At 34.0% G+C, this 25196-nt stretch overlaps 2 protein-coding genes across 26 annotated transcripts in view; one reads left to right on the top strand and one right to left on the bottom strand.

Moving 5' to 3' along the window:
- Positions 1 to 25196, top strand: part of C9H12orf40 (chromosome 9 C12orf40 homolog) — a 228712-nt gene that overhangs the window by 31190 nt on the left and 172326 nt on the right. For all 23 annotated transcript variants that reach the window (XR_003519738.1, XR_003519737.1, XR_003519739.1 and 20 more), the window contains one exon: positions 23684 to 23762. Coding sequence is in view for 7 of the 23 variants with exons in the window: in XM_027592535.1 (XP_027448336.1) it covers positions 23684 to 23762 (79 nt within the window). In the remaining 16 variants the exon portion in view is untranslated. The remainder of the gene's footprint in view (positions 1 to 23683; positions 23763 to 25196) is intronic.
- ABCD2 (ATP binding cassette subfamily D member 2) overlaps positions 1 to 25196 on the bottom strand; it is a 73116-nt gene that overhangs the window by 36574 nt on the left and 11346 nt on the right. For all 3 annotated transcript variants that reach the window (XM_027592526.1, XM_027592529.1, XM_027592528.2), the window contains exons 3-6: positions 24354 to 24475; positions 20966 to 21134; positions 19710 to 19804; positions 15747 to 15892 (exon numbers count right to left, since the gene is read on the bottom strand). In XM_027592526.1, coding sequence (XP_027448327.1) covers positions 15747 to 15892; positions 19710 to 19804; positions 20966 to 21134; positions 24354 to 24475 — 532 coding nt within the window. The remainder of the gene's footprint in view (positions 1 to 15746; positions 15893 to 19709; positions 19805 to 20965; positions 21135 to 24353; positions 24476 to 25196) is intronic.

Below are 25196 nucleotides of genomic sequence, written 5' to 3'. Positions count from 1 at the left end.
TCATAGGTATCACATTACAATTTAAATTAATTATTTATTATTTAAACAATTATCATAACTGTTTTTCTTTGTAATCTGGGGTTACTTCAAACGCATCTACATTTAAAACTGTTAATAATAAGAGTAGAATTAAAGTTAGTTCAGATCAAATCTATTCCCAGTGATTATGGCTTTTTATTTTATATTACCAATGTCTCAGGGTACTTCTATAATTTGTATTCTACTCCATACTTTTCTGTGTTAACATTTAAAAATCTGACAATTTATGATTGTTTTGGTAAAATGTATTAACATATATTGTTATATTCTTCTGTACTTTTCTCTTTTTTATATTTTTATACTGTTCTGTATTTTTCTCTTTAATAGAGACAAAAGTATAAAAAAGGATAAAGCATTGAGAAATATTGGCTGTTTTTGTGCTTGTCATCTTTGGAATGATCATCCAAAATGCTAAATGTTTCATAGTCATCTAGAATTTAATTGTCAACAATGTTGGCAAAAACTTCACAGCAATATTAACTATTTTTAGCGTGAGATGTGTTAAGTTTAAGGTACAGCTAAGTACTGTTGTGTTACCATAGTAATAAGAAGTTAGCAATCAGAAAGCCATAAAATCTAACTATTAATAATTCATATAAATGTACACACTGGGACTAATCATGTCATCAGATCCTTTCATGAATACCAAAAATTAAATTTGAGGCCTCAATGCATAAGTCACTCCTAAGATTCTTAAAAAAATATGTGGCAAACAAGAAGTACTCAACTGAAAAGAGATATTAATTATCACTGCAATCATATTTTTAGGATGTTATTTCTAGGTGCCAAAACAGAGATGTGCACAGCCTCTGAAGAGCAGGGACTATATTTATTTCCAGGTAATAAGAATAATGTTAGTGGAATAATCAAAGTATCGCTAACCTAATGAGAATCCAAACTTCTTAAAAATCAACTTTTGTTAAGAGTATTTGTCATTAGATTACTGTATGAAATCCCTGTTATTTGACTTTTTTGACCTACAAAAATTCTAATTCTATGTGGTTCAACTTAATAACTGAGTCATAAAATAAGGAAAACTTTTAGACCCAAAACAAGATTTTTCACCATTATTATTTTTATAAATTAACTGATAGAAGAGTTAAATATGAAAAAAATGTATCCTAAACATTTTTCCAAGCAACAGGAAACTATAAGAAATTGTTTACATTTATAGATTCCTTTAAGAGAGTTTTAAAAAACTGAATGTACCAATTACTACACAGGAGATACCAAAATGTATAATTTACAATTCTGCCAGCCAATTGCTCAAAGATACTTATGCAGTTTACTTGCTTTGAGTCTAATAGTCAGAAAGCAAAGGAATATAGGTAAATTAGCTACAGCATATTACTGAGCCTTCTTCATGGCTAAAATAATTTCTTTTACAAGGGGCATGTTAAATGACAAATACTTATCCCCATCATAAAGAGGATTATATGACATATCTAGTGCAAGAAACAAAATAGTTTGCTTCCTAATTAGTATATGGAGCCAGACTGATTTGGCAGTAGAAACCAAATCTGTGGAGATGTTCATTCATTCATTCATTCAATCATTCATAGTATGTTCATTGCACTGTTGTAATATGCCATTCTATAGATTCTATAGATTCAGTAGGATACCACCAGTGTGGTACAGATGTGCAGATGCACTTTCTGGCTTATATTCTATGGAAATTTGTTCAACAGTGAGTCAACATGGGCAAAGTCTGTTCTAGTAACAACTCCCACTCCCTAAGATTTGTCTAATTTGGGGGCAGCAAGACCAGTGTATGTGTAACTGCGTGTGGGGCTCCATGAGTATGCCTGAATTAAGCCATATCACATTCTTCCTTTATTCCAGTGGCCCCTTCAGACCAACATTCCACTCAGGCAATGGCTCTGGGGAAGCCTGCATCTTACTTAAATAAATACACTCGTTGTCCTTCAGAGGCTCTCTCTATTGGTGTTTTTGCACCTAGAGATCCATTAAGAATCAAAAACTCCAAAATCTAGAGACCAAGAGGAAAATAGTAATCAAGCTATTTAAACTAGCATTCCCTCATATTCTTACTTAGGTCCCTTTCCAGGCCACATCCTCATTTTTTAATCTGCAATTTGAGGCAAAAAAAAAAAAAGAAAAGCAAGGATCTCACTAACAATACTTTATTGACTATGAGGGTATCCTCTCAGCTATGGAAAAAGGAGGCAAACTAGGTCTTCTAACCTCCCTTCTGATCTCATGTGCTCCTGGTTCTTTAATAGTCATTATTTGGCTTTATATGTATGGGTTAAATGATATCCTTCAGTAACATTGTTCTCCTATCCCTCCAAATAGGAAATCCTGGATTTGAAAGGTATTTATATAGAAACAATTCAAAAGGATGTTCATATTTTTAAGTATCTACAAAACTCATTAGACACATGCATATCTTAGCCTGCAGTGCAGTTGTGTAAATGTTGGTGTTATTGGTGTTACGTGTTTTGTTTATTCTGATGAACTTCTTAAACGAAAAATCTTTACTCTGTTGCAAAAGACAATCTCTTCTTTTGACAAGATAAAGGTTAAATAATGATTTTTAATGTCATAATGCATAATGAAAATTAAGATTTGTTTTATATCTCTGCAGGAAGTGTGATTTTATTTTTTTATTTTTTTATTTTCCTTAAAGATTTTATTTATTTATTTGAGAGAGAGTGAGAAAGAGAGAGAGCACAAGCTGGGGGGTGGGGGGAGGCAGAGGGAGAAGCAGACTCCCCTCTGAACGGGGAGCCTGACATGGGGCTGGACTCCAGGACCCTGGGATCATGACCTGAGCTGAAGGCAGATGCTTAACTCGCTGAGCCACCCAGGTGCCCTGGAAGTCTGATTTTAAATTAAGGGAATACTTTTAAAGATTATATAAAATTTTATAGATAAGTGGGTTTTAGAAGAATGGAAGGAATAGAGAACATATTCTAATTTGAAAGTGATTTGAACATAGTTTAAAGGAATTTCAATGTTATACAAGAATATAGCTCACTCCACATTAACATAAATGAATGATAGCCAGTAGCTATGCTAAATTTTATTTTATTTTTTTTAAGATTTTATTTATTTATTTGAGAGAGATAGGGAGAGAGAGAGAGTGAGCACAAGTACAGAAGGAGGGGCAGAGGGAGAGGGAGAGGGAGAAGCAGACTCCCCGTTGATCAGGGAGCCTGACGTGGGGCTGGACTCCAGGACTCTGGGATCATGACCTGAGCCGAAGGCAGATACCCAAGTGAGTCACACAGGCCCCCCGGCCCCCATTATGCTAAAATTGTCTTGGATTATCCTCCACCCCCAGCATTATAAGGACCTCTGCTTCCAAACAATAGCTTAATATAAGTACATATTTAGCATACCAAGCAAACAACCTTAGCTGGTGATACTTGCAAGATCAGGCAAAAGAGTAGTAAGTTTTCAGAGAAATGTGCCCTGCTGCCAACAACAACCAAGACAAAATAACTTTAGAGTCAGACTTGCCTAAGTTCAAATATTAGCTCCACTCAGCTGGATGACTTCAACCTAAGTTTTCTCATCTAAAGACAGGGATACGAACACCAACTTTTTCATACAGAAAAATTAGAAACATATGTGTAGAATAGTGAGTAATGCACAGCAATCACTTGTCACCTTGTAAAATAACAAAACAGAACAAAACAAAAACAAAGTAATAAGGCCAGAGATTTCTAGCTCTTGCTAAAGATGCTCCAGGATCCATCAATTATTTAAGAGGTCATAATATTCTCAAAATAAAAATCAGTATTAAGGGGTGCCTGGGTGGCTCAGTTGGTTAAGCGACTGCCTTCGGCTCAGGTCATGATCCTAGAGTCCCGGGATCGAGTCCCACATTGGGCTCCCTGCTCATCAGGGAGTCTGCTTCTCCCTCTGACCCTCTCATGCTCTCTCTCTCTCTATCTCATTCTCTCTCTCAAATAAATAAATAAAATCTTAAAAAAAATCAATATTAATTCATTTTATGTTAAAAATACATAGGCTGACTCTGGAAAACAGTATGGAGGTTCCTCAAAAAGTTGAAAATAGAGCTACTGTATGACGCAATTGCACTACTGGGTATTTACCCCAAAGACACAAATGTAGGGATCCAAAGGGGTACATGCACCCTGATGTTTATAGCAGCAATGTCCACAATAGCCAAACTATGGAAAGAGCCAAGATGTCCATCAACAGATGAATGGATATATAAGATGTGGTATATATATATATATATATATATATATATAATGAAATATTATGCAGCCACCAAAAAAAACCAACCCAAAATCTTGCCATTTGCAATGACGTGGATGGAACTAGAGGGTATTATGCTAAGCTAAATAAGTCAATCAGAGAAAGATTGACCTCACGGATATGAGGAATTCTTAATCTCAGGAAACAAACTGAAGGTTGCTGGAGTGGTGGGGGGTGGGAGGGATGGGGTGGCTGGGTGATAGACATTGGGGAGGGTATGTGCTATGGTGAGAGCTGTGAAGTGTGCAAGACTGTTGAATCACAGACCTGTACCTCTGAAACAAATAATACATTATATGTTAAAAAAAAAGAAAAAGAAAAAGAAGATAGTAGGAGGGGAAGAATGAAGGGGGGGAATCGGAGGGGGAGACGAACCACGAGAGACTATGGACTCTGAGAAACAAATTGAGGGTTCTAGAGGGGAGGGGCATGGGGGGATGAGTTATCCTGGTGAGGGCACGTTCTGCATGGAGCACTGGGTGTTATACGCAAACAATGAATCATGGAACACTACATCAAATAAGTAAATAAATAAATAAATAAATAGGAAAAAACTAATTAAAAACATGATGCAATATATGGTGACTAACATAGCATAATAAAATAAAATTTAAAAATAAAATAAAATACATAGGCTGGTCCACTATACTTCAATTAAAAAAAATGCATAGGCTGTATCATTAAAGGAGGGAGTAGAACTGCCAATAAAGAAAGCCTGGATTAAATGCTGGCACTGCTACAAGCTGAGATTTCATGTCGTAAGCTCTTCTGACTAAGAAAAACAATTGATGAATACAGAAATTTTTGAAAGCGAATGCGAACTATAAAAGAATCATAGTTTGTTATCTCCCATAAATTTGGGACAGTGCTAGAGAGGCTTTAATTACTATGATTGTCTGAGAAAACATTTAAGGTCAAACACTGGTTTGTTTTTTTGCTTTTCAATCACAGGTAGATGTTTTTAATATGATTATTTTATTAATCTGAAAGTAAGAGGCAGTGAATGCAGAGATCCAGAGATTTGATGAATTCCAGCCCTGGCTCTGAAATGCTGTGTAAATCAAAGTATTAAAGTCTCTAATCTCTTTGAACTCCAATTTAATTATTTAAAACATCCTATTTAGCATGACTTATGCAGAGCATAATCAATATGTACTGTTGATACATTGAAAGATAGAAGTAACATTATCTATATTTAATTTTCCTTACAACCTATTTAGTCATGCTATCATTCCTGCATACAATCAAATTTAGGATTTTCATGTTTCATTTAATTTAAAAATGTGGCTCATAACTATTTTATTTATTAAGCATTTAGTCTAGAAGATTAAACTACATGGTACTTGAATATACTATCCTGTGAATGAAGTAGTAAACAAATACTGAGCTGATAAATGAAATGTTATTTATAATTTCAGAATATCTTCTGGCAAAAGAGAATGAGATGCAATGAGTGTAAGAGAAGTTAGTGTCATCTTTTGTTATGTTTCTTGAGGGACAGTAACAGACTAAAATTTAACATATACGATTATACATATATATGATGTATATATAATAATATGCATATGAATATAAAAAAAATCTGTCATTTACTTATAGAGAGGAGATAAGTTCCTTAGGTGGAAACTGGGCAAATGGCAGACCTACAAAACACCAGATAAATTCAGAGAACTTCAGCATAAAGAGCACTTTAGCAATGCTTAATGACCTAGGGAATGGGTGCTATGATTTCCAGTACGTACCAATGGCATAATATTAACGGAGTTGAATTAATAAATATTTACCTTTCTCAGCTTGGTGTACTAGAGGAGGGTGGATAGGACAAACTTGCTTAGAAGTGTCCAAAAGCAAGAACAAAAATTGCGTGCCTACTTGACTCTGACACATTTCTGATCTATTTCGTCACTGGAGAAACATCCAATTCATGACAACTATTAAAATCCTAACTTTCAAAACCTAGATCAAAGGACACACTGTTATATCGTAGTTTTTCTCATTTTGAACATCTACAGCATTTCTTGCTTTTCTTGAAGCACTTATTCTGACTCGTATTGAAGTTGGTTGCATGTTTTTGTTTATAACCAAATTTAACATAAGCTCCACATTGAGAGTGACTGTGTCTTACTCATTGTCTATCCTCCATAGTATCTAATAGCAGGGCTTTAATAAATACTTAAAATTTAGAAAAAAGAATAGCGTATCGACAAAGAATAAAGTACATTAACGTTCCCAAGATATGAAGTATGACATCCTAGCCATTTCACCCCCTTTTTCTTGTTTTTTTCTCCTTTTAAAAAATGTTTAGTTAAACTTAATTTGACCCTTATAATACAATTCTTCTCTCACTTTACTAACCTTTTATTTCTTAAATTCCAAAGTAAAGGATGGACAGAAATTTGCACAAGTTACCTTTTCATACAAAATTATGGGAAATCTGAATCTACTTCAGATCTGTTGAATGTAAGTAAGTATTAAGGCATAAGGATGGAGTAGTAAGAAGATCATGGTAAAAATTTCTGTCCCAAGATACTTCTACCAAGGAAGGGTAGTGAGAGCAAGAGCTCTGGGAACAGAATCACATAGTGGGTTGGTGCCCAACCGGAGACTGTTGCTGAGGAGAGATATGTACACAAATGGTCCTCTGGATGATTAAGGAAAAAAAAAAAAACACAGTAATATAAAGGAACACAAGGGGGCGCCTGGGTGGCCCAGTCGTTAAACGTCTGCCCTCGGCTCACGTCATGATCCCAGGATCCTGGAATCAAGCCCCGTGTCGGGCTCCCGGCTCCATGGGAAGCCTGCTTCTTCCTCTCCCACTCCCCCTGCTTGTGTTCCTTCTCTCACTGTGTCTTTCTCTGTCAGATAAATAAAATCTTTAAAAAAAGAAAAAAAAGGAACACAAGATTTTGCTACCTTTTGCCAATAAACGACTATTTCTTATGTCTTTCTTCCCTCCTTCCTTCCCTCTCCGTTCCTCCCCACTTTCTCCTTTCCTCTCCTTACTCTCTTTGCCCCCAACCCCTATCAAGACGTTTCAAATCCTATTTTGGTGAATGTTAGCATATAATAACGTTTTGTTAGCAGGTGAGCTAAACAAATAAAAGATTGGGCTTTAGAGGCTTTAATGGCTGAAGATAGAGACATACTACCAAATTACTACGTGACTAATGGGTCATAATTAGTGGATTAGTGAATGCAAAAGCAGGAAATCACAAATCTACCCTTAGGTAGTTGGGAAGACAGGAAAAACTGCACCAAGAATTGACAAAAGAAATTCACGATCTGTATCCAACTGGAAGACTTTTTCTGAGGGTCAAGATGGCTAATGGGAAACAATGAGTTTCAATCAACAGTTTGAAGATTACATTACAGTCGCATTGCTCAGGAAATTCAGTCTTGAACAGCCTAAAATTGCCCAAATATTTTTTAAAGTCACACCTGAGCAATACTAAGCATTTACCATGTATTATTCCATAGATTTAGAGTAGCTAAATCTACATTAGAGATGAAATTTTTCTTTGCTAAAACTTATCAAATGTTCTAGTAGTTATCATACCCAATCATTAATGAAATAGAATAAAAGAAAGCTGTTTTGAAACTAATTTATCTAACACAACTTTTTATTTGTATTCTTGAACTAAGGCCCAGATTTTCGTTTATCTGGTTCTCATTATTAACATTGTTAAAGTATTAGGAAACATTAACTGGAATAATATTGAAGAGATTTCTCAATTTCTTAGGAATTCAGGCTTTCCAGCTTGCACACTGAGCCATAGCAACATTCTCTGAAGATGTGGTTTAAAATATGTGTCCTAATTTGCTTAATTACAAATTTTTTCTCTCAGTAGTTCTTTTTTCTTTTGTATATAAATGACATTACTAGAAACCCTCTTGAACAAAATCCACTCCTTTTTCCCCCATGAAAATAACAATTAATGTACATTTGATCACTGCATGGAGATCCATCCTCTATCAAGAAGTCTTTCAGTCAGAAAAAGTGAAAACAGGGAGATTACTGTAAGGTCTGTTTGTAACTTATGAAGTTTATTCTGTAGGTACATAAGACTCAATTCTGTATTCACTTTATGGGTTTTTTTTCCTGCCAAACTAGTACTTAACCAATATTCTGTTGCTATAAAGTAATGCAATAAACCATTAGATAATTCTAATTATCTAATTAGATAATATCTCATTAATGAGAATATTCAAAGAAGAAATATTTAAGAATGCCTACTGATAAATACTTTGAAAGAGGTTGTAGCAGCTTTCTTTGAAATCATAAATACTTATAAGATTATTTTCAAGTTTTCTCAAAGAAAATAGCAGCATTTAGAATATAAGAAATAAATACATTTAGACTCTCTTGGTTTACATATACATTTCAATATATTTTATGCTTTTTTGCAAGATCGGTCTTATAAAATTTTAAACATAAAAACAAATTTTCATGTTTCTAGAAGCTATATAATCAAGATAAAATTACTTTTAACAGTAATGATTTTAAAACACTTTAGCCTTAAAAAAAATAGAGTTTGCATTTTCATTTCTCCTTAACTAAGTTACGGTTGACCTTTTGCTTAGGCAACAGTAAATTTTATAAGGAGGAAAAAGTTTCCCAGTGATTTATGTTTGTTGCAAAATAACACAGGTCTCTCGAGGGCAAACACTGGAATTTATGTACTTTGTGTTTTTCCCCCACTTATAAAAAATTTGGTAAAATACACATAACATAAAATTTGCTCTACCATTTTTATATGAACAGCTTAGTGGTATTGTTTTCTTGTTTTTTTCAGCTTTATTGAGATAAAATTAACATATAACATTGTGTAAGTTTACGGTATACAACATGTTGATTTGATATACTTATATATAGCAAAATGATTATCACTGAAGTGTTACCTAATGACTTTATCACCTCACATAATTACCATGACTTTATTGTGGTAAGAATATTTTAGACTAACTCTCTCAACAACTTCCAAGTATATGATATGTTATTGCTAACTGTAACCACAATGCTGTGCATTAGATTACCAGAACTTATTCATCTTCTAACTAGAATTTTGTATTCCTGATTAACATCTCCCCATTTCCTCTACTCTCCAGCTTCTGGTAACCATCATTCTATTCTCTGTTTCTCTAGGTTTGGCTTTTTTAGATTCCATCTATAGGTGCTATCATATATTTGTCTTTCTTTTTCAGAATTATTTCACTTAGTATAATGTCCTCAAGGTCTGTTTCATGTTGTCACATGTTCTCTTGGCTGAAGAAGTTTCCATTGTGTGTGTGTGTGTATATATATATATATATATATATATTTATATATATATATACCACATCTTCTCTTTCCATTCAACTGTCAGTGGACACTGAGGTTGTTTCCACATTTTGGCTATTGTAAACAATGCTGCAATGAATATGGAAGTACAGGTATCCCTTCAAGATCCTGTTTCCATTTCCTTTAGACATATACAACCAGAAATGGTATTGCTGGATCATATGATAGTTCTATTTTTAATTTTTTGAGGAGCCTCCATACTGTTTGCCATAGTGACTGAACGAACTTACATTCCCACCAATAGTGCACAGAGGTCCTCTTTTTCTTCACATCCTTGCCAACACTTGTTATCTCTTGTCTTTTTGGTAATAGTCATTCTAACAGGTGTTAGGTGATATCTCATGTGGATTTGGTTTGCATTTCTCTAAGGATAGTGATGTTAACACCTTTTCATGTACCTGTCGGCCATTTGTCTTTGAAAAAAATGTCTATTCAATTCCTCTGCCCATTTTCAAATCAGACTGTTTGATTTTTTGCTAATGAGTTGTATATATTCTTTATATTTTTTGGATATTAAGCCCTTATTAGATACAAGATTTGCAAATATTTTCTCCCCTTCTATATGTTGATGTAGGGCCAACCTATTGATTTTTGCTTTTGTTACTTGTACTTTCAGTGTTATATCCAAAAAAAATCATTCCCCAGACAATGCCAAAGAGCTTTTCCCCTATTTTTTTCTAGGAGTTTTATAGTTTCGGGTCTCACATTCAAGTTTTCAATCTATTTCAAGTTCATTTTTGTGAATGGTGTAAGATAGGGTTCCAATTTCATTTTTCTGCATGTGCTCATCCAGTTATTCCAAAAACATTTACTAAAAAGGCTACACTTTCCTTGCTTGTGTAGTCTTGGCTCCCTTGTCAAATATTAGTTGACCATATGCATGGGTTTATTTTGGGCTTTTTTTTTTTTTTTTGAGAGAGAGAGGAAGAGAGAGAGCACGTGGGAGTGGGGAGGAGCATAGGGAGAGAGGGAATCCTAAGGAGGCTCCATGTCCAGCATGGAGCCTGATGCAGGGCTCAAGCTCATGATCCTGCAATCATGACCTGAGCTGAAGTCAAGAGTCAGATGCTTAACTGACTAAGCCATCCAAGCATCCCTATTTCTGGGCCCTTGATTCTATTCCATTGGTCTATATCTATTTTTATGCCAGCATCATACTGTTTGATGACTATACACTTATAGTATAGTTGAAATCAGAAGTGCAATGCCTCCAGCTTTGTTCTTTCTCAGGTTTGCTTTGGATCCTCAGGGCTTTTTTGTGGCTCTACACAATTTTTAGGATAGTTTTCTCTATTTCTATGAAAAATGCCATTGGGATTTTGACAGGAATTGCACTGAATCTGTAGATGGCTCTGGATAGTATAGACATTTTAGCAATATTAATTCTTCCAATCCATGAACTTGGATATCTTTCCATTTGTGTCTTCCCCATTTTCTTTCATCATAGTCTTATAGTTTTCAGTGTATAGATCTTTCACCGCCTCAGTCAAATATTCCTAAGTACTTTATTGTTTCCCATGCTATTATAAATGAGATTATTTTATTTATTTTTCAGATAGTTTGTTGGTAGTGTATAGAAATGCAGTTGATTTCTATATGTTGATTTTGTATCCTACAACTTTATTAAGTTCATTGATTTGTTTTGAATGTTTTTGTGGAATTTTCAGGGTTTTCTATATGTAAGATTATATCATCTGCTAACAAAGACAATTTACTTCTTCCCTTTTGATTTGGATGCCTTTTATTTCTATATCTTACCTAATTGCTCTGACTAGAACTTCTAGTACTATGTTGAATAAGAGTGGTCAGATTGGGTACCCTTGTCTTGCTCTTTTTTTTTTTTTTTTTGTCTTGTTCTTGATCTTAGAGAAAAAGCTTTCAATCTTTCACTGTTGAGTATTATGTTAGCTGTGGGTTTGTCATATATGGCCTTTTATAATGTTGAGGTATGTTCCTTATATACCCGCCTCATTGAGAGTTTTTGTCATGAAATCATTTGTATTTTTTTCAAGTGCTTTTTCTTCATCTATTGAAATGATCATATGATTTTTATCTTTTATTCTATTAATGGGGTGCATCACACTTATTGATTTGCATATGTTGAACCACTCTTACATCTCAGGATTAAATCTTGCTTGATCATAGTCTGATTCTTCTAATGGGCTGTTAAATTTGGTTTGCTAATATTTTGTTGAGAATTTTTGCATCTATATTTATCTAGGATATTGGTCTGTAGTTTTCTTATTTTGTAGTGTCCTCATCTGGATAAGGGTAGTGCTGGCCTCATAAAATGAGTTTGGGAGTACTTTGATTTTTTGGAAGAGTTTGAGAAGATTGTCATTAATTCTTCTTTAAATATTTGTTAGAAATTTACCAGTGAAACCAACTGGCTTGGACTTTTCTTTGCTGAGAGATTTTTCATTACTGATTCAATCTCTTTACTTGCTATTGGTCTGTTCATATTTTCTTTCTTCATGATTCAGTCTTGGTAAGTTGGGTGTTTCTAGGCAGTTATCCATTTCTTCTAGGTTGTCGAATTTGTTGGTATACAATTGTTCATAGTAGTCTTTTAAGACTCTATATATTTTTGAGGTATCAGTTGTAATGTCTCTTCTTTCATTTCTGATTTTATTTATTTGAGTCTTCTTTCTTTTTCTCTTATTTTAGCTAAAGGTTTATCTTTTGTTTATCTTTTCAAACTAGTAGCTCCTAGGTTTGTTGATCTTTTCTATCATTCTTTTTTTCTCTATTTCATTTATTTCTGCTCTGATATTTGTTATTTCCTTCCTTCTGTTAACTGTGGGCTTTATTTGTTCTTCTTTTTCTAGTTCATTGAGGTGTAAAGTTAAGTTTATTTGAAATCTTTTTTCATCTTTATATAGGCATTTACTACTATAAATGATCCTCTTAGAACGGCTATTGTAGGGGCACCTGGGTGGCTCAGTCAGTTAAGCATCTGCCTTGTGATCCCAGGGTCCTGGGATCCTGGGACCTGCTCAGGGATCCAGGGGCTCCCTGCTCAGTGGTGAGCCTGCTTCTTCCTCTTCCTCTGCCTGCCACTCCCTCTGCTTGTGCTCTCTCTCTCCCTCTCTCTCTCTGTCAAATAAATAAAATCTTTATTAAAAAAAAGAACTGCTATTGTAGCATCCCATATATTTGGTTTCCATTTTCATTTGTTTCAAGATTTTTTAAAATTCTCTTTTGATTTCTTCTTTGACCTGTTGGTTGCTCAGGAATATTATTTAATTTTCACATATTTGTAAATTTTCCAGTTTTCCTCCTATTATTGATATCTACTTTCATACCATTGTAATGGGAAAAAATACTTGGTATGACTTCAGTCTTCCTAAATTTGGTAAGACTTGTTTTGTGTCATATGATATTCCTAGAGAATGTTCCATGCATGCTTGAGAAGAATATGTATTTTGCTGCTGTTGGATAGAATGCCTGCATATGTCTGTTAGGTCAATTTAGTCTGAAGTATGGTTCAAGCTCGTTGTTTCTTGTTAATTTTCTGTCGGGATGATCTATGTGTTGTTGAAAGTAGGGTCCCCAACTATTATTGTATTGTTGTGTAACTTCCGTCAGATCTGTTAATTTTTGCTTAATATATTTAGGTGCCCCACTGTTGGGTGCATATATATTACAACTATTACATCTTCTTGACAAATTGACCACATTGTCATTATATAATGATCTTCTTTGTCTTTTGTTAACATTTTTCACTTGAAATCTATTTTGTCTGATATAAGCATAGCTATCCCTGCTTTCTTTTGGTTTCCATTTACATGGAATATCTTTTTCCATCCCTTCACTTTCAATCTATGTGTGTACTTAAAGCTGAAGTGAGTCTCTCATAGACAGCATATATTTGGGTCTTATTTTTTATCTATCTAGCCACTCTATGTTTTGACTGGAGAATTCAATCCATTTACATTTAGAGTAAGTGTTAATAGGCAAGGAGTTACTAATGCCATCTTATTGTTTCTGATTTTTTTGGCATTCTCTGGCTCCTTTCTCCCTTTCTTGCATCCTTTCTTTGTGAATTGGTGATTTTCTATAGTAGTTCTCTCTCTGATTCCTTTCTCTTTATCTATGAATCTACTATAGGTTTTTGCTTTGTGGTAACAACCTAATTTCAATTGCATACAAAAACTCTACCCTTTCACTCTCCCTCTTTTAAGTTTTCAATATCACAACTTATCTCTTTTTATATTGAAATTATACTAGTTATAGTTATTTTTAATACTTTGTCCTTTATACTAATATTTAAGTGGTTAACACGCCATCATGTTAGAATATTCTGAATTTGACTACATATTCACTTTTACTGGTATGTTTATATATTTTCATGTTACTAGTTAGCTTCATTTCAATTTCAAGAATTCCTTTCAGCATGTCTTGTAAGGCAGGTCTAGTGGCAATGCATTCCCTCAGCTTTTGTTTGTCTAGGAAAGACTTTATTTCCCCTTAATTTCTGAAGGATGATTTTGCTGGATTATGCACTTTTCTATGCCTTGGAAATATCTTGTATTGCTCAGGTCACAGCTATATTCAAGAATAATATCTTTCATATAATATAAGAAATCTAAAATAGCTAAAAATATAAAATTTATATATATGATTTTATTTCAATTAAGAGAGTAGAATTCTTTTTTTTTTAAAGATTTATTTATTATTTATTTTGAGAGGTGAGAATGAGAGAGAGAGAGTACATGAGAGGGGGGAGGGTCAGAGGGAGAAGCAGACTCCCCGCCGAGCAGGGAGCCCGATGTGGGACTCGATCCCGGGACTCCAGGATCATGACCTGAGCTGAAGGCAGTCGCTTAACCAACTGAGCCACCCAGGTGCCCAAGAGAGTAGAATTCTATGATAGAATATTTTCCTCATGATTTTATGCCTTATACCTAAATTAAAAAAATAAAATCAGTCTACTTACCACATTAATGTCTGAAACTTAAGCTTTGGCAGGATAATTTAGTTGTCAGATTCAAAAGGTTTCCCCAAAGACTTTAAAGCATACAGAGGAAGAGACAATGATTCTGGTGCCACAAAATGTTATCTATTTTATGGTAAACATAAGAATTCATGACACTGCTCACATCCAACATTTTCTTATTGCCAATGCAGTTCATTCTCCCATACTTCAAGTAGCATCTTACTACTAACATAAATCATACTTTAAAGCAAAGAGCCCCACAAACCCTCATGTGCCTAACTACAACATGTGGTCTAAAAATTAGACCAGTGGCAGGATTGTGTAAGCACTTTTTAACAAGAGAAAAGGGGAAGAGAGACATGTGATAGTACCATACTTGATGTAACTTTTATATTTGTTCTGGTTCTGTACTTTCAGCCTAAGTGCTCTATTAGGTTCCACAGAATAGTCTTCTAATACATTAGGAGCGCTCTGTGATTTCTACCTAACCCAGGGTGATGACAGATGGAAAAGATGAGCATGAGTGTGTCTCTTCTTCAAATTTCATTTTCTCTCATCCACAATAAATATTCCAAATCCTCAAGTATAACTTTGTATTTAGATGTTTCTAAATTGTTATGAGGAAAGATGGCTAAAGACTTCAGAAGAAACAATATTCTTTTAAAATATTTCTATGCTTTACACTCATTCAAAATTTTTTTAAATTAAGGTAGTTTCAAATCATTAATTAATAATATAGCATGACTGTAATAAAGACTATTTTATGGAGGCTCTTAAAACATAAGTGAACAATTTTAGAACCTATGAACATATGCAGCTTGATGAAGAGATTAGTATACTATCTAAATACAATTTTATCTGTGAGAAGAGATAATCTGAAATCTAAGGCAATCAAATTATTCCTTTGACTAGCCTGCTCTTCCTTGAGATTAACATCTATAGTCTTTGAGGGGTCATTACATCTAGATAGATGTGAAAATGAAAAGAAGTGGTCTTGTCCTGGAAACTCTTATAATCAAAGCAATAATAAAACTCTGTTGGATAACTGAATTTGTATTTCCTTAATAGTTTCTCTCAATGAAAACATGCTTGAAGATTATAAACTGAGGAGCCTAAGGAATCAAGATAATTCAAAAGCAAACTGAAATTTTCTTGTGACATAAAATATGTACCTACCTTTGTGGAATATAGAACATATGTTGGGGAGGTGGTTTGTAGAGGACTCCTTCATACACAGGCCAGAGCCCACTTAAAATTCTGAAGAGAGAACTTTTCCCACAACCATTAGGACCAGTTATCAAAAGATGCATTCCTTCTTGTACCTAAAGTAAGAAATAAAATTACAAACTGCAATATTAGAAATGATTTCATTTGGCAGCATTTAAAAGTGATTCATTTTTTAAAAACTTTCAAACACATGATAACCCAGGGTAGGCAAGGAGTCAAAAAAAAAAAAAATCAGGATGGAGAACATTAAATTTGGCTTTTGACCATACTCTGAAGCTAAAAGCATGATAAAATAATCCAACTCCAAAGGAAATGGATCTTCTTGGAATGAGTACTGCCTTTCTAAAATTTTAATTGCGGTCTCGTCATCAGATACTACACACATATGTAGAAACACAGCCACATGGGAAATAAGAAAGTATAAAATCTTTAATTAAAACATTACATTTTACTTTCTTTATATTAATATTTGGTTAAATTTATATTGAATTCAAATAAAACTTTGTTGTATTTGTCAGTTGGAGTTATTAGCTACAAAGCTATTCTAAGATCCAGCTGGGTAGCTTAATTTTACACTTCAGCAGTCTGAAATGTTACACAATCACAAAAGCCCATAATCAGACAGATGAAATGATTCTAATTCTGTTTTATTCACAGATGGAGAAAATACATTTACCAAACCAAGACAGAGGAAAGCAAGAGGATTATAATTTAGTCTTATGTCTAGGAATGAATTTAAAACCTATATATAGGGGTGCCTGGGTGGCTCAGTCATTAAGCATCTGCCTTCGGCTTGGGTCATGACTCAGTCATTAAGCATCTGCCTTCGGCTTGGGTCATGATCCCAGGGTCCTGGGATCGAGCCCTGCATTGGGCTCCCTGCTCAGCGGGAAGCCTGCTTCTCCCTCTCCCACTCCCCCTGCTTGTGTTCCCTCTCTCACTGTGTCTCTCTCTGTCAAATAAATAAATCTTTAAAATAAATAAATAAATAAAACATATATATATATATATATATATATATACACACACACACATTTATATCTTAGAATTTATTTATCCATTATCAACTGGATGCTTCTTTTTAGAATCTTTCATCTTACTTGTCATTTAAATTTAAACAGTTAAATTTCATGAGTTCCCATTCCACCCAATAGGATCAGGAAGTTGTCTTAGTATGGTATTTAAGGAGTATTGAGAGGAACAAGGGAAAGGAACATCTGTTAAAAATGTGCTCTAAGAACAATGATAACATTTCTAAGAACAAACAATATTTTATAATGGCGATTAAAAAGTGAATACAGCATCAAAATATGAGAGGCAGAAATCTACAGTATGCTTGTAGATAAAGCTTTGTATAATATGGATACAAATATCTAAGTATTAATGATATAGAATATATCATATTGAAAATTCAAAGATGAAAAACATTATATTACTTGGATTATGCCAGTATAATGGGTTAGTTCCATGTCTACACATTGTGAATAACATAAGCTGAAATCTTTTTGTTGAAAGAAGGTGGTGGAGAGAGGGAGGAAGGGAAGGAAAAGAGAAGGGTTGGGATGAAGTTAAGATAAAGGAACTAGGGATGTATAGAATAAGTACATGTAAAGCAAAAATGGTTCAGATATATATTCTGTCTAAATAATTAGACATTTCCTTGGTAAACATTGATTATTTACCATGTGCCAGACATTCTTCTAGGCACAAGGGATACCCAGGGCTACCCAAGACAAACTCTGTTCTCATGGTTTACATTCCAATGGGAAAGATGGCAGAAAAGACGTGAACAAAAATTAGGTAGTGATAAATAGTATTATAATAGCAAAATAAGAAAAATGCATTTGGGAAAGATGGTGGCATTATGAGGTTAGAGGTGGTGGTGGGGGGTGAGGAGCGCTTCTTTTGATTGGGTGGTCAGGAAAATCCTCTCTTGAGGAGGAAATATTTCACCTGAGCCTGGGCAACAAGAGAAAACCAGTCAGAGCTGGGAGGAAGAGCATTTCAGGCACTGGAGGCAGCTACCACAAGGACATAAGACAGGAGTGAGCTTGAGTCTAAACAATTTACTATAGACATTTTTTCTCCCTAATTGTAGCCAAACTGAAAACCTATTCTGATAAAATAAAGTTCAAAGAAAATCCTGGGAAGAGCCCAAAAAGAATTAATTTTGTGATTTGCTGTGCTCTTTCACTAGAGAGAGGGTTAAGGAAGTTTAATTTTGTAGAAGCATAAAAACTTCCCAAATGATTTTTTTAAAGGTATGTGCCATGGCAAAAGGCATATTCACAAAATATTTTAATAGCATCATTCTCAGGAATTCTCAGATTTTTAACACATTTTGAGTCATAATAGAAGCCTTTTCTACATTCAAATTATTTTATTGGCATAAGTGTTCTTATGTTTAGTAAACAGCAAGTGTGAAGCAAAAATAATTCCCACATTCATTGAATATTCTTCTCCAGTTTTTTTAATTCCACAATGTCTACAAAAGGATGAGAACCTTTTCCTCTAGAAACCTGTTTATTTGTCAATGCATACAGGAAACAGAACTTTTATTATATCTTAGGGAACTGACACTTTAAATAAACCGCTGAGTCAGAAAAATACCAATTATCATAAAGTGCACTATATTAACATATATCTTTGTAGAAGTTCAAAATTCATGACATTTTCATTAGATTAAGTATTTTAAAATTCATTTTTTATAAAAAATAAACCGAGCCCTGAATTTTTTTCACAGAGTGTGTGTCCACAATAATGTAGTTAGTAGGTGGCAGAATTCAAGACTTAATTCTATTTAATAAATGGAGCAATAAGAATTGATATTACAAAACCTAACCTGACAAATTCTATATAAAAAGTCATAAATTATAAATTGCTAAACGATTAATAAGTAATTAAATATTCCATGTATACCTCTTCAAGTAGTTTTATTTCAAATCTACTTAAGATTATGGTGCATCATTAGCACCTAATTGGTACTCATGATCAGATCCAAATAAGTAAATGGAAAAATAAAACCTAACCAAATTGTAGTTAAAACACAATTTCTCTTATATTTGTTAACACAGAATTTCCCTATGTTCAGTACATATCACCTTCCAGCACACTTATTCATTTGCAGACCCATCTTTAAAAATAATCCTAGACTGAGGTCCATACTAAAATCATTAGTACATGTATTATCATGCCTGTGATTCTGTTACCAAGTCCAATCATGTCTTTGTTTGAACTACACTTAGATGCCTGCATTAAAGTCATTTATCCTTATCTGCAAATTATTGTGTACTTAAATTCCAAAATGTATGTTCAATTAGGGCCTCAGGTTTGTTAAGAAATTTCTACATCTTGGTTTCTGTAATCAAGACATAGAACAATACATAACAAATATCTCTTATTCTCAACAAAATTAAAAACTAATCCACGAATCTTCTATTTTTTTCCGAATGGAAGATGAGATTATTGGAAATATAAATTAAATTTAGAAAATATTCAATAATGGGAGTAAACTTGCTAAGGACCTCTTTCCTCATATTTTAGTAAATATATTACAATATAGGCTTATATATTTTGAATAATCCTTACAAGGAAAAAATTAAAATTTACTTCCAGATATTAATTTCTGATGAATTTTTCTATTGTTCCCAAAAGTTACCTTGTATAGGCCCTCAGTGCACTGAGAAATTTTGATTTTCAACCTGGCAAAAAAGCAGTAGAAATCAAATTTCTCTTTCTCTTTGCTTTCTGAAGAAGTAACTGCTTCTGTAATTGAGCCACTGTGCATACCTTTCTTGATTTCCCCTCCTTTCCATATGCTCCTCCAAGTATTTAACATAAGGTACATGAATTCTGAGTTGTTTTGTATTAGTGTGATGGCAACAATCAGAAGATTCTTGAATATCATCTTACTTTGAAGTTTAGCCTGGAAGCCACCACTTCTCCCGTTGGTGTAATTATGGGAACATTTTCACAAATAATTCCATGATCCACATCAATAACTCTTCCTAAAAGTTAAGGAATAGTTTAAGTTATAAAAGCTATTACATGTTGCATCTACATATAAAGCAAATTTTAATGTAAATGTGGATTCTGACACATATATTTGGAAAATCTTTCTCAGAAACATGATTTTACAATAATCTAATGTCAATGTCATAATGAGAGCGTGATGGGATAAACTCGATCTGATAGACCCAGCCATATTCTTTACAATTACTTATTTCACTATTAACCTTTCCTACAGAAAAAAAAAATACAGCACTGCAAAAAGGGAATTAAGACAAGGAAGAGTACAATTTTTAAAAATGTGATAACCAAACAAGTTTAAACATTTCATAGAATCATAGACCTGTACCTCTGAAACAAATAATACATTATATGTTAAAAAAAAAAAAAAGAAGAAGATAGTAGGAAGGTAAAAATGAGGGGGGCGGAATCGGAGCGGGAGACGAACCATGAGAGACTATGGACTCTGAGAAACAAACTGAGGGTTCTGGGGGGTGGATGGGTTAGCCTGGTGATGAGTATTAAAGAGGGCACGTATTGAATGGAGCACTGGGTGTTATATACAAAAAATGAATCATGGGACACTACATCAAAAACTAATGATGTAATGTATGGTGATTAACATAACATAATAAAATTAAATTAAAAAAAACTTCATAGAAGGATGAAGAACAATAAGATGTTAGCTCTAATTCTGTCTTTGAACTTTTAAAGCAAACAATTTATTCTGCCATATGGGCAGTTTCCAAAAATAATTCTAGAAATTTGTCCTAAATACAAGTAGCATAATTTTTTTATGGTAATGTTAGTCACCACTCCTCAAATTGTGACACTAATTTTAGAAAGAACTGTTTAAATAAGCAAGTATTAGTTCTTTGTAACTGTTAAAAGCTATCTTCTAGAAATGTTTGGTTCTGTTGCTAAAGTAAACATTTAAAGGGTCTCCTGGGTGGCTCAGTCGTTAAGCGTCTGACTTCAGCTCAGGTCATGATCCCAGGGTCCTGGGATCGAGCTCCTCATCGGGCTCCCTGCTCCGGAGCCTGCTTCTCCCTCTTCCCCTGCTCATGCTCTTTCTCTCTCTCTTTCAAATAAATAAATAAAATCTTTTTTTTAAAGTAAATGTTTAAATTTAGGAAAATATAAAACATTCGATTCAATACCTTTGATCTCCAGTGCGTCACTGAGGGGTAATTCTATGTCAGCTCCATTCCTGCTGTGGCTTTCAGACTCTTGGATGAGAGCAGCTCTCTTATAAATGCCTCTTTTCACTTCATCAAAGACCCAAAACATATTGTACACTCGAGCAGTATAGCCCGCTAATTCTGTGATCTAAAACCAACACGGAGGGGTAAAATAGAGTTAATATACCCAAGATGGACTTTTTGAAAAAGATATGCAATACTATTAGTGTCCTGATTTAATGTTAAACATCTTATTTTACTATGCATGAAAAAAAATACACCTGATAACTATCACAAGTAACAGTAAAAGGCTTACTCAGAGAGCAACATAGCAAGGTGTCAATGTCAGGAATTACAAAACCTATAAAAAATTATTCATTCAAGCCAGGGTTCAAAATAAATGTAAAGATTTCAGAATGTTAGTGAGACCTAAAGATCCTTCAGTCAAATTTCTGATTTGGCTCCATTTACATAACAAATTTCATTTCCAGAAAATTAGAAATTTTGTGAAAAGCTTAAGGTCATAATGATCTTTTGTTTCGATATCTTTCTGCGATTTAAAATAGAAGATTTTAAATATAAGAAAAACATTTTTTTCTTGTTATGAAATGAATGTTTCTGAGTCAAATTGTCAACATTCCTAAGCTTTACCAAAGAAAATACCTGTCAGAAGATATCAATATTGGGAGTGAGTTCAGTGAAAAGCTACAAATCCTTTTCAGTCCAAATCCGATTCAGCTTCTTTTCAAGACAAACATGATGTACATGCTCAAAGAAAAACACTAAATATGACTTTTATTCTAGGTGAGATAATAAATGAGATCAAGCTCTGCTTTTTGTCCATAAGGCTCAGTAGAATAGGGTCTTGCTTTTATTCTGCCAGTTATCAATTTAGGTGGAATCTCCTGCTGTTTTTCTTTTAAAAGAACACCTTGTTATCAGGGTAATGTGAAAGGTGACTCATCTCCTGTCAAGACCATCTTTCTCAGTGAAAGCACAAAAACCATTCCCTTTTAGGAATATTTACTAGGAAATTGGCACCAATAAGCAAGGCATATCACTAATAAACCGTGGAATAATACAACAATGCTGACATTTGTGTAAGATTTATGTGTGTGTAAAACCTAAGCCATAAATGAGTAGGTGTTTTTATCAAAAGCCTTCCACCACATGTCTCCACTGTGTGAGAGGTCTGTCATTAGCATTGTATTTCAGTATATTAATGTTGTAACTATTTAAGGGGTAATTTTTTTTAAGATTTTTATTTATTTATTTGACAGAGAGAGAGAGACACAGCGAGAGAGGGAACACAAGCAGGGGGAGTGGGAGAGGGAGAAGCCGGCTTCCTGCTGAACAGGGAGCCCAATGCGAGGCCCAATCCCAGGACCCTGAGATCATGACCTGAGCTGAAGGCAGATGCTTAACGACTGAGTCACCCAAGTGCCCCTAAGGGTTAATTTCTAAAATGTTATCTTGAAGAATCTCTTGAGTTCCCGAGTGGAGGAAAACAGCTAAGAATTAACAAAATACAGATTCAAAAGAAACCGGGGTATATATATTTGCATTGAGAAAAATATCCAAAACTAAATGCATGTGTCAGTTAAAGAAAGGCAGGAGGCAATGAGTTAATTCACTAGGATGCATGATGGAGTGGGCAGAGTGTCTGAAAAAAACAGAACGTGACGGTGGGCAAATTACTTTGGGACACATGGCAGGGAGTTTGCCCTAGGACTCTTATTCTGAAAAGGAATCTTGTTCCCTGTGGAACTAGCAGAGAGAAGGTTTGGTGCTTTCCTGTGCTGTCACAATGGTAGTAAGATTCTTTAGAAGTGAGCATTCTATGATCCCAAGCACATTCAGGGAAAATAAAGCAAAATGCAATTATTTCTTGTATTGGATACAATGTAGAAAAACTAGTCAATATTCTTTCTGTGACTTAGATAGCAAAGTATTTTAATATGAGATGGATAAAATTTTGATGTCATTTAATTTTAATAACGGATTTATTACATCAAAAAACCTATCCCCAAAACTGTATCTACAGATTATCAAAATTACTATTTGAAAAAATTTTTTAAAGATTTATTTGTTTATTTATTTTAGAGAGAGAGAAAGAGAGCATGAGCAGGGGCAGAGGGAGAGAGAGAATCCACAAGCTAACTCCCCGGTTGAGCATGGAGCCTGACCGGGGGCTCAATCCCAGGACCCTGAGATCATGACCTGAGCTGAAACCAAGAATCAGCTGCTTAACTGACTAAGCCACCCAGGCGACCCTGAAAAAATTTTAAAAAACTGAGTTGTTTTGGTATGTGGCCCTAAAAATTGGTTTTACTTTTTAAAGAAACCCAATTCAATAAATCAATTGTTGAATGACACTGGAAATTTTGTGAACAAATCACAAACTTTGTTACTCTTTTATATGCAAGGATGATTTAATTGGCAGATGAATTTATAATGATGCTGTGGTGATTCATATTGATACAAAAGCCACAAGAGGAATTAATGGTGAAAATGACTGACCATGGGAATATCCTATAATATCTGAAATAAATAATTTCTAATTTTAACCCTCTGATATCTGCCAAGTCTTATTACCATTCTTTCAGCAAATATTTCTTGACCACATGCAATTTTCCAAGCATTAAAATGAATATTAGGAATGCAAAGATGAGTAAACTGTTGATGCTTTCTATTCAGTGTCTGGCAAGGAGATGGGCCATTATAATGCGGTATTGCACCAGAACCCAGAGAAGAAGACCCGGACTTTGCAGGGAAGGTGAGAAGAAAGTAGAATCACAAAAGGGTTTTATATGTGGTCCGTGAGGCTTGACTTGTCATGAAGGATGAGTAAAAGTTTGCAAGGTATATAAATATCATTGGCTAACAGTTATTGAATTCCTAAATATGTGTTGTTTTAAATATTCTACCTATATTAACTCACAGCAACCCTACCAAGTAATGCTATCATTATCTCCACTTTACAGATAAGGAAACAAACACAGACAGGTTAAGGAATTTGATCAAGTTCACATAATTTGTAAACACTGGACCAAGATTTTAAATTTAAGTGCTCTCGTTCCAGAATCCATACCTAATAGACTTTTTTTTCTTTTTAGTTTAAAAACAAATACGTCATACTACAGACAGAAAAAGAGGAGCTACAATTAAGAGCAATTAAGATTGTAAAAACTAGAGTATTAGGACAATATACTTGGGAGTTGCTGCCCTTTATCTTGATTATACTCTTAGGAATTTTTAGTAGAGAAAAGATATGTTTCCAAAATGCTAGGTACATCTGATGATTTACATTTTTCTTGATTTTCATATGTATTATTTTAATCAAATTGACAACAAGAAATGCCAGTACCTCTTTGTATGAAGACATAATCCGTTCAATAGCATCGGCTCCAGAGGCCAATAAATTTCGAGCAGTGGTAAAGGCTTCTGTCCGTTCACTAACCATAGCTTGTTTTTGGCCATCTTCTAGATCTAAAAGCAAATTATAAAACTATTGAGGGTTTTTTTTGGTAACTATTTTCTTTTTACAAATGGAATCGCAGCAAAAAAAAAAAAAAAAACAGATGTAAATATTTCATTAGTACCAGCAATTTCCTAGAAATTTAATGAATTACTGAAAATATAGTATTTGTACCAGATTTTATTTAAAGCTTCCTTTTGTTTTATTATTTTTCTGGGAAGACAGTTAAAACACTTAATTAACAATTAAGACTGTTTTCATTTAGCATTCTTTTAACCCTTTCCAAATTCAATTCTCTGTCCCTTTTATGGTTAGGCAATAAAATACTACTGATTTGGTCAAGAAAATACTAATAACTGGAATAAAAGCAAAATTTCTAGTGTGATTCCTTCAATAGAAGTGCAAATTAGCTGACCTTCATAATCTAGACTCAGTTTATCTGTTTCACCCAAACTGCACCTACATTCCATGGCACCTCAAACATGCAATACTCTGTTTATCCTTTGGTATTTGCATATACCATTTCTTCTGACTTTAAAATACTTCCCTTCCTTTTTTGCCTAGTTCTTTCTTCAAGAAAGTTAACTCTTTAATATACGTTTCCCTGGAAAACCTTGCCTGGTTTTTCCAATGGACTATAAATTCCTTAAAGGTCAAGACTATGTTTTGTATTCTTTATTCCCGGTACAAAGCAGAGTGTCTAGCACATAGTACTCCTCAATATATACTGAA

The sequence above is a fragment of the Zalophus californianus genome, chromosome 9 (genome assembly GCF_009762305.2).
Source record: "Zalophus californianus isolate mZalCal1 chromosome 9, mZalCal1.pri.v2, whole genome shotgun sequence".
Taxonomy (NCBI): Eukaryota; Metazoa; Chordata; class Mammalia; order Carnivora; family Otariidae; genus Zalophus; species Zalophus californianus.
Note: the sequence above shows the minus strand (reverse complement) of the source record. Positions and strands in the feature narration are given on the sequence as shown.